This window comes from Haplochromis burtoni, unplaced genomic scaffold (genome assembly GCF_018398535.1).
Source record: "Haplochromis burtoni strain Fernald_Lab_line unplaced genomic scaffold, NCSU_Asbu1 Contig_173, whole genome shotgun sequence".
Lineage (NCBI taxonomy): Eukaryota > Metazoa > Chordata > Actinopteri > Cichliformes > Cichlidae > Haplochromis > Haplochromis burtoni.
This window is the reverse complement of record NW_024582534.1, coordinates 905811-915900: the sequence shown is the minus strand read 5'-3', so window position 1 is coordinate 915900 and position 10090 is coordinate 905811. Positions and strand designations below refer to the sequence as shown.

The window sequence follows — 10090 nt, the reverse complement described above, 5'->3', positions numbered from 1 at the left end:
GGGCCGCCTCCTCTAATCGCTGCAGGACTTCATCCAGTCTCTGAAGATGTTCTCGTTCATTTTTTGGACCATTTACTCCATTCACTGAGTAGTAAAGTGGAATTTTTAAATAAAAAAATAACAACAACAATTGTTTAAAAAACAGAAAACAAACAAACGAGAAAAAAAGTAAATTTATTTGGAAAATATTTTATTCACTGATGCAGATTTTTCAAAGCAAAGCCTGACTGGAATTACTGGAAGAATGAAGTAAAGCGGTTCAGTGAGTCTGTGACGTGAAATTACTTTTATTACCTAACAATTTTGATTTAATGTGATTGTTTTCTCTGACTCTTTTTCCTTTTTGTGTGATTTGTATTTATTTATATTTTTCATATTGAAATTGTATGTTTTTCGCTGTTACCGTGTCTTCAGTTGTTAAATGGTTACTTTTGTTTGTTTACACGTTCAATAAAGCTATTTGTTTGAAAAAAAGTAATTAGATTTTTAATATGCGCACAGAAAAAGTGAAACAAACTATTATTTGAAAACATCCGCGACGTAATAAAGGGGGTGTCTGCAACATATTTTCGCAGCTTGTGATTTTGAACACAGCCCAGTTGGTTGCCACTTCACCTCTACGTCATTTCCGTCACAGAACCGTCTTCGAGGTCTTTTCAAGATGGCGTCAACGCAGTTAACGGATGAGGAGCTTTTTTTGGAATTAAAACGCTTTGGTTTCACTCCAGGGCCCGTTACTGAAAACACTCGTCCGGTGTACCTGAAGAAACTCAAGAAGCTTCGCGAGGAGCAACAGCAGCGAGGACTAAGACCTGGTAAAACCCGTACTATCGGTGCCATTAACAGTACCACTGGCGGCGGTAGCACAGTGGCATCTAGGCCAGTCAGCCATGACGTCACGCACCTGAATACAAGCAGGAGACCGGGCCGGAAGTCCTCCCTCCTCGGTTTCAGCTCCGACGAGTCTGATGCTGAAACCCCACTAAAGAGGAAAGGCCTCGGTCCCAGTGGCAGAGCGAACAGAAGCTCCAGTTCTCATCAGCAGCCTAAGATTAGGCCTGCCTCACCGCCGAGTGTGGCTATCAAGAGTCGGTACGACCACAGTGCGACACCAAGCAGCAATTTTTCCCTGGGTCAGAACGGAGAGAGACGTGTCTCACTGGGCTGGGGAGTCGGTGACAGACCTAGTCCCGATGCGGGACTACGGCGTTACGACGACTCAGGGGACGAGGACAATTATGAGGAGGATATGGAAAAGAAATCTCGCTCTTTAAATGGTCGCGGGGCGTCTCGCCTGAATGCTAGCAAATTAGCTGGAGATTACTCAGACTCGGACGAGGAGGAAGTTAGTGGGCTTGGCGTCGGCGACCCAGAATGCGACAGATTGGAGCCTCGACGAAACCACCCCAGTGTGGCGTTATCTTCCGACGTTACTGATCGAGGGTCTGCGACCGATGGGCAGAACACAGAAGCTACGCCTCGTCGTTTTCTAAGCATGGGGGGGAGTCGAGGTGAGGATGAAGAGGAAGATGATTTAAGGAGAAGGGACTTTAGCCGCTTGGGAGACTCGCGGAGTCACACACTTCCAAGGAAACCCATCTACAGGTCACTTACCGAAAACCACAAAGGCAACACCGGTAAAAACAGTCCGGCCACCGGGGAGGACGGAGCATCCAGAAGCAACAGCACCGAGCTGAGACCGCGCTTCTCCACCTACAGCGGTCTGTCGCAGACGTACAGGCGCAACCACTCTAATCACACCCCTGCTCCCAACCATTCCTACGGCCACGCAGCGCTCAAGAGAAACGTGTCTGCTCCCGAAGATGAGCTTCTCCAGCAGTTCAAAAGGGAAGAGCTAGCTTCCTCAGGTAGTTTTAGCGCTCACTACCTGTCCATGTTCCTGCTCACAGCGGCGTGTCTCTTCTTTGTGCTGCTGGGCCTCATGTACCTCAGGATGAGGGGTTCAGGAGCCATGGAGGTGGATAACGTCAGTGAGTATCTGGGCGAACTGCCTATTTGGAGTGTTAAAGTTTAGGGACTGTAATGCATGTAGTTGTTTTATTGCCTGGTAATGTATTCAAGTGTTTGTTCTTTGTGTATTTTGAGTGGATGTTCCTGCTGAACAAACACCAAAGTTGGAGAGATTCCCAAATACAAACAGATCCAAAGACGAGCATTTTTAGACTGGCAGGAATCTGTAGTCAGTCTGCCCAAGCACAGAACAGCAGTCGGACTGGGACGGTGCTCCAAATTCACTTCCACCGATTTCTGAGTTGTTTTTTGTGCCCCTACAGATAAAAGGATTATGTGACTATCAAAAGAATCACGTTACACTTAAAATGATGCAGAATGTGCAAAAGCTACGAATGCACACACTAACAGTTTTATATTTAACAGAAAAATAATTTATGGATGTTTTTCTCAATCCGTGTACTTTGGAAACTTTTATGAGAATTGTCCTGACTGTCTGTCTCTTCTTCATTTTCAGTTAATAGCCCTCCCCCAGAGTTTGACACACCTAATGTAAGTAAATACTTTCTTCAGGCTCCCCCTACTCTTTAAGTTAAGAGGTTTTCAAATGTACAGCACAGAAAATATGATTAGATTAACAGTGTGTACCATTTCAGTAACTTGCAATGCTTTATTCTAATGCTGATTTATTTATTTTTTTGGAGTATTTGTCACACGTTTCAGATCATCAACTGAATTGTGACATTAGATATCAGATAATCCAAGTTGGTACAAGATGATAAATGAGGATTTGATCTGAACACAGGTATACAGATCTAATCGGCCATATGTTGAAAAGTAATTGCCTTCTTGTTTAATCATTAATTAACTACAACTTAAAGAAACGTATGAACAGGTAAGAAACAAAGACTCTGACCTCCATCAGTCTGAAAAGGGTTACAAAGCCAGGCTTTGGGAGCAAACTGTGGTGAAGGCTATTATCCACAACTGAAGAAAACTTGAACCAGTGATGAAACTCCCCAGGAGTGGACGGCCTACCGAGAGAAACAGAGTTATCAGATAGTCTCACTTGCCTCAGTACAGGACAGTGTTTATGATTCAACAATAATTCAGTTTTATTCGTATGGCACCAGTCACAAGAGCAGTTACTGAAGGTGCTCTGTATTGTAAGGTAGAGACTCTACTGTATACAGAGACAACCCCAACAACCCCCCGTGACCAAGCACACAGTGGAACAGTGGAAAGTAAAAACAACATTTAACAGGAAGAACCTCTGGCACAACCAGGGGAGGGTGACAGACTGTGGAAAAGAGCAAACGATGATAGATAAATAATGATTACATACAGAGAGGTGTGTAAGCACAGTGAGCGAACAAGAAACACTCAATGCATCATGGGAAGCCCACAGTAACCTAGGCCTATCCGGTTGTTCAGTCTGACGTCACTAGCCGTGTCTGGGCCTAAACTCCGCTGCAGGTCCATATATCAAACGATCACTATGGCATTACTGAGAGTTGAAAAACTGTCTAAAGTCTTTCATCTTTAATAAAATGATCAGCGTTCTGCTCTACCAGGTGTAACAATTGAGTTTAACATCCAGGCATCCATGAAAACGGAATTTATGACATTTAACGGAGTTAGAAGTTAGCAGGAGTTAGCTCGCTAGCTTCTATCTAAATACAATATAGCATGTCCTGACTGCGGGGTTTTGGAAACAAATTAAAACGTACAGCTCTGCTATCACTTCCAGCATAAATGAAGACAGAAAACTAAACAGCAGTGACGTTTGTAGGGTTACTGAAGTTGGGCTAGCTGGTATATAATGATGTGCTACGTGACCGCTAGCGACACAGCTATGTTAGCATAATATAAACAAGCTAACTTTTTTTCCACTCGATAAAAGTTAACGTGAGTGTTCTCGGTGGTCAGGAACAAATGTAATCGCATGGCAGGATGCTGTAAAAGGACCAAACTTCAGCCAGGAGAACAACTGAGATAATCCATCCACAATACGAGGTTAGTCATTCATATACTGCTGCATGGGCTGGGCTGTAGTTACATCCTAAGGTTTTAAAAACTGAGCTTAAATAAATGATTAGCGGTAATAAAAGCCGAGGGAGGTCAACAGTGATCACTGACTGTTTTAGGAGCTTTTTGAGATTAAATAGAAGAAAATACAAAACATTAAACATGTTAACAACACAAAAGCCATATTAAACGCAGACTGCTTTAGACCCGGAAGTAGGATTCGTCACGTCATCACTGAACAACCGGATTGCACTGTAACTAAGGGAGGGTTCAGTGTGACCGGATCCATCCCTGACCAGATGCTTTATTCAAGGGGAAAGTTTGAAGCCTAATCTTAAAGGTAGCGAGGATGTCTGTGCCAAACTGGGAGCTGGTTTAGTGGAGGTGGCCCTGAAAGCTGAAGGCGCTGCCTCCCATTCTACTTTTAAATATGAACCATCAGTAAGCCTGCAGTCCGAGAGTGAAGTGCTCTGTTGAGATGATATTGTTATGAGGTCTTAAACCCTGTATGTGAGGAGAAAGATTTTCAGTTAGGTTCTGGAATGAACTTGGAGCCATGAAGCCGGTGTGAGAGATGATCATCAATGCCCTCGTCCCTGACAGCACTCTGGCTGCAGCGTTTTGGATCAACCGAAGGCTTTCAGGGGAGTTTTTAGGGCAACTGAACAATAATGTATCACAGTAATCCAGTGTGGAGGTAATAAACGCACGAGCCAGTTTTTAGCATTATTTGGAGATGGGATGTTTCTAATTTTAGAAATATTGCACAAATGCAAGAAAGCAGTCCTGCATATTTGTTTACTTTGCACATTGAATTCTCATCAACAACAACTCCAAGGTTTTACTAGAGTCGGTGTAAAGTATGTGGTTGGACATCATGTTTGTAAGCTTTTCAGGGCCGAGTACAATAACGCCAGTTTTGAATGAATTTAGAAGCAAGAAATTAGAGGCCACCCAGGTCTTTGTCTTTAAGACAACCTGTCGTCGTATTTCATGGATTGATAAAGCTGGGTGTCATCTGAATATGAAAACATAGCTATATGTTTTCATAATATTAATAATACAACCTAGCCAAGGTTGGCGTCCCATTCTGATGGACATATATGCAGAGGGGATTGTTACTGCTGTTTGAAATATGGGCACTCGGGAAAGTCTTTGCTTTCAGTTGTGACTTCTTCCCTTCCTATAGCAACACTTATGTCATGATATTGCCTGAGTGCTGCCACCTATTGTTCACAAGAATACTGCAGCGGCTTCTTGCGCCCTAACAGCAGGAAAATCAGCGGCGGTGAGCAATGCGAACGCTACAGTGGGTTTACTGGTGCCCTGAGGGAAGCATCAATAAGACAGAGATGGGGTGAAAATGCCGTCCACGAGAGCTCGAAGCTAAAACCACTGCTTACCAAAAAGATCGAGGCCGTAAAAACAATGAACAGATTTGGTGGCTACATGAAAAACAAGTCTGCAGAATTCCTGTGGAGTGATAGCAACGACTCATTGGCAGTTATCACACATGCTCGATTGCACTTCTTGCTGCAAATCATGGCGTCACCAATTATTAGGCTTAGTGGGCAGTTTTACATATTACATAGAACCACACTGACGGCCAATCAGAAGACACACCTTCTCATTTAACATTGTCTTTATTTTTGCTGCTTTCTTCATTGTAGATACAAACTGAAGACATCAAATATATGAAACAAGATGTGTGGAATTATGTAGCAAAGAGAAAGTTGATAAATAACTCTAAATGTGTTTTATATTTTAGACTCCTCAAAGTTGCACGCCGTCCACAGTTTGTTAGCGTTGCAGACAACCTCATAAAGCTCATCGGAGAATACCAGCATGTGCAAAGGAAGAATCTCAAGCATGTTTTGAGTTGTTTTACACTTCTTTGTTAGCTACATACATACACATGAAGATAAAGAAAAAGCATTAAATGAGAAGGCGTGTCCAAGCGTGTGACATAGCTTTTTAAAAACATGATGTCATCATCTGAAAATGACATTTTCAGTTTCCTCAGTTTATCTTTGTTCATATAAGATCTGAAACATTTAAGCACAACAAACATGCAAAAATAAACACATCAGTTTGGTGGCCAACATGTTTTCACAGCACTGCGCCAGCAGTGTTCCTAAAGTTCTGACAGATGTTGACTCGCTGTCATTAGGAAAGTGGGGTATCTGCACTTCCCAGCTTAAACAAAACAACACCGTGGAAAAGTGCTACTTCAGTGCTTTCTGTTTTAGAATATCTCAACCTACGTAGTGTTTTGCCTAAAGCTGACCAAGCTGCAACAAACAGCAGATAAAAAAGCTCATGAAGAGCGATTTCTGTCAGAGGCCTGTGTCCAACTTTTAAACTGGAGGTTAGATAACCTGCCTGACACCTGATGACATGGCACCATGACCGTGAATCTGTTTATTCAGATAATGCTTCAAATAAGAACTACCCACAGTGGATTAAAGATGGCTGCTGAGTGGAGGTAGAAAAACGCATGTAAATTTGGTGCTAATACTTTCTGGCACCAACAAGTATGCTCGTGGCTCAAAACAAGCACCATTTCTGAAGATACAAATAGTAAAATAATCCTATTTGTCCTCAGACACATCTAGACGCTGCTTGGGGTCAGTCGGCTCTCTGAAACGATTCCTCAGCTGGGCCTCGTCACGGAGTTTTGACTCAGAAGTATTATGATTCTGATCATTTATTCTTACTTCTCCATGTTTATATCTGTGTATAAAAACAAAGCTGACACTGTGAGACTTGATCAGAGGTGTGAGCATCACAGCAGAGGCCTTTGTGTCAGAGTAACTGAGGATCAAACAGATTTTGATGGTAAACTGGTCTGTGGGTACACTGAGACGTGCCGTCGGGTGAACGATCCACGCTCTGTGTTTACGTCTTTGTGTCCTGCTCTCGTTTGGTGATTGTTGAAATATTTTTATGAACTTTGACCTGAGATTCTGGCAAATTTTATATTTGAAAATCATTCAGGATTCAATGAATCAATAATGCTTTATTCAAACTAAAATCCATTTGAATTGGGAAACTGATTTAAAAAACAAACCCACGTCTAGTCTCAGCTCCCACTGCCACACTGCCCACCGGAAACATGAACGTGACCTCCATGAAATTCTTCCTGCTGCCCAGAGTCGTTCTTCCTTTTTATTGTCCAGAAACGTCTCTGCTCATTGGGATGATGTCGACTCTTTTCACAACGTGTTTTTAAAGAACTTAAATCCCCAACATGTTCGTTGTGTTTGTGCATCACACGACCGAAAGATTCAGAGTGGCGTGCTGCTTTTTGGCCACGCCCTCTGTGTGTAATGGCCTTTTTCTCTGCAGAGATTTTGTCAGTAAAATGAATAAATATGCAGATCAGTGCAGCTTTGTTGGTACTTTCTACAATAATCGTGCGTTTCTTTTTACAGAAGGATGTGATCCAAAAGCTGCTGCTCAGTCTTCATGACCACTTGGCCTTTGTTGCTGGTAATGATTTTAATTCTTATTAACTGTATATGGCAACGATTATTTCACAGTATCAGATTTATGACAGCACAGTTACCACATCAGCTAATGTGAACACAAGATTTTAACATATTTGCTCCATTTTTACATCGTTTAACTTCCTTTGAAATTTGATTTAATAGTAAATTTTCAGACACACACAGAGTACAGAGAATGATCATTATGGGACTTTACCAATATGTGGTGATTCTAACAGGCTGTATTATTGTCCTTACAGAAACGTATAGCACAAACAGATGTATCAGCTCGTTGTTGTGTGTGTGCTGATCTGGGGAAGTTGGATTAAAGTGAGATTATCATCAGTTTAATCTTGTGATTACAGGCCAGCATGACTGTGGAGACCCAAATCATCCAAACCGGAGTGTGTCCATAGATGAGGCCTCGGTGTATTTACTGGTACATCCACACAACAACACATTCAATAGGAAACGTCAGCAGTTCCATCTTTTATCACACAGTTAAATCAAAGTGTGGCAGCAGTCTGATTGTTGTCCATGTGGAGTAACCAGGTTAATGCAGCTTACTCATATGTGCTTGCACATGTGAGTCTTCATGTATAAACATCATAGCACCTGGCTCTTTGAGTGAATCAGCAGAAATTGCTTAAAATAAATGAGAATCATGTCTCTTCTTTCTGTGCAGGCTCAAAATAAATCGTTTAAAGGCTTAATTAATGACTCTCTGGACTGGATCATCCAAAAAGGCCAGGATGTTGGCATTAGGTAATGTTCAGCCTCTTTGAAGAGTTCCTCGCTGCCTCCGTGAGAGTGACACGTGCACTCACTTTCTGTGCCGGTGTTTGCAGGCTGGTGGGAGCGGTGCCGGATGAGCCGGTGACCAAGGTGTCTGAGATCGCTCGGCTGGAGTCCACTCATCCCAAGATGTCCTTCACGTGCCGTTTCCGCCGAGCCTTCTTCACCATCATAAACAGAGTCCTCCTCATTGCAGTTGGTGAATAAACCACGTTACACAAACTGTAAACATGGAGTTTATAATGAGGACTGTGCAGGGGGGTGCTGTCCCTCACGAGATGATTCAGAAAGCCTTCCCCTCATGGTAGCGGGGGCAGTTTCTGCATCTGGTTTGTGAATGAGGGGCGAGCACCTGACGCAAGTCATTTTTAGAAGGAATTATCAAACATGTCTTTGCAGTGTGTCGTGATTTACGTCTGAAAACAGACACAGCTTCTTTTTTTTAATGGCATCTATTTTTTAGTCATTTGTAAAGGAACACACATTTTGTCTTTCGACTGATGTTTGGAAATCAGTCAAACCCCATCCAGGTGTGAGATCCATGTGGTGTTAATGCCATCATTTGATGGTCTGCTGCAGTAGCTGCTGTTGGCAACTAAAGTGTGGTCTGCTACAAAGACACTAAAATGGGGCCAAATTGTTACTAAAGCAAAACCCACCAAGTTTCTGGTCACACAGGTGATGATTGTTTCATGCATTTTTCTCAATAAATGATATAAAAACTTTGACACTAAACAGAAAGATCAAATAGTTCGTAGGTGAGCAGGAGCGACATTCTGTTGTCAGCTGATAAGAAATGGTTCCTTAAAACAAGGATAAACGAATATTATGACTAAATATACCCTGAATACGTTCTTGTCAGCAGCACCAGCTTCAGTGATTCATCCATCAGAGTTTAGATTGATACAGATGTGGAGGCAGTGTTGAGCTGGTCTGTTTGAACCTGTGAATGCTGTGTTTGTCTGCACAGCGGCAGCTTGTGTGTGGAGCGTGGTGTGCTACGTGAAGTATCGCTGGAGGAGAGACGAGGCGGAGACGAGACAAATGTACGACATGGTGGAGAGGATCATCGGTAAGGACCGCACCGTATTCACTTGGATGTCAGACAGGAAGTGTTTGCTTATGAGTTTGGTACCTTCTTCTTATCCAGATGTGATGAAGACTCATGGTGAGGCTTGCCAAGAGAACCAGGACCTACAGCCCTACCTGCCCATCCCGCATGTCAGAGACTCGCTGGTTCAGCCGCAGGACCGGTAAGTCCCATCTTTAGTGTTAGACCTCAAAGCAGTTTCCTCGGGTAATCAGATTACTGATTTATTTATTTATTTATTTTTTAATTTCTTTGGTTGAGGTGGGTCTGAACTTTTTGTACGTTATAAGATTTAACTTTACATCGTTGGTCTTTGAGGAAATTTCATATTTCTGTCCAGATGTCAGAGCTGGATTGAAACTCAACTCTCCGTTTGTGAATAGGTATCAATAAGTAGAATTACTGTGTAACTAGTATGTAACTCATATTGCGATATAATTTGAAGCACGTGCGGTAACGATATATAACGATATGTATCGCGATATATTCTTCTGTATAACGTATTTTCCACACTTAAAATCCTTTAATGTTCTCAAAAATCGAGAGTGTGCCTTATGTATGAATTCTGGTTGTGCTTACTGACCTCGAACCGATTTTTGCAGAAATCTGTTAAAAATGTTTTAGTACAGCTTTGGTAAGCCGCACTGCTTGATGGATTGTCAGAGCATTACGGTAGGGAGGAGCTTCGTGGAGTAATCTGGGTCCAAAACTCCGTCAG

General features: G+C 42.5%; 1 protein-coding gene across 1 annotated transcript in view; it reads left to right on the top strand.

Moving 5' to 3' along the window:
- Nucleotides 1–581: 581 nt before the first annotated feature.
- The window catches only part of lemd3 (LEM domain containing 3), a 16401-nt gene continuing 6892 nt past the window's right edge, over nucleotides 582–10090 (top strand). The window contains exons 1-8 of the mRNA XM_005933820.3: nucleotides 582–1991; nucleotides 2489–2523; nucleotides 7434–7491; nucleotides 7853–7926; nucleotides 8173–8252; nucleotides 8336–8481; nucleotides 9253–9354; nucleotides 9433–9535. Coding sequence (XP_005933882.1) covers nucleotides 662–1991; nucleotides 2489–2523; nucleotides 7434–7491; nucleotides 7853–7926; nucleotides 8173–8252; nucleotides 8336–8481; nucleotides 9253–9354; nucleotides 9433–9535 — 1928 coding nt within the window. The 5' untranslated portion in view covers nucleotides 582–661. The remainder of the gene's footprint in view (nucleotides 1992–2488; nucleotides 2524–7433; nucleotides 7492–7852; nucleotides 7927–8172; nucleotides 8253–8335; nucleotides 8482–9252; nucleotides 9355–9432; nucleotides 9536–10090) is intronic.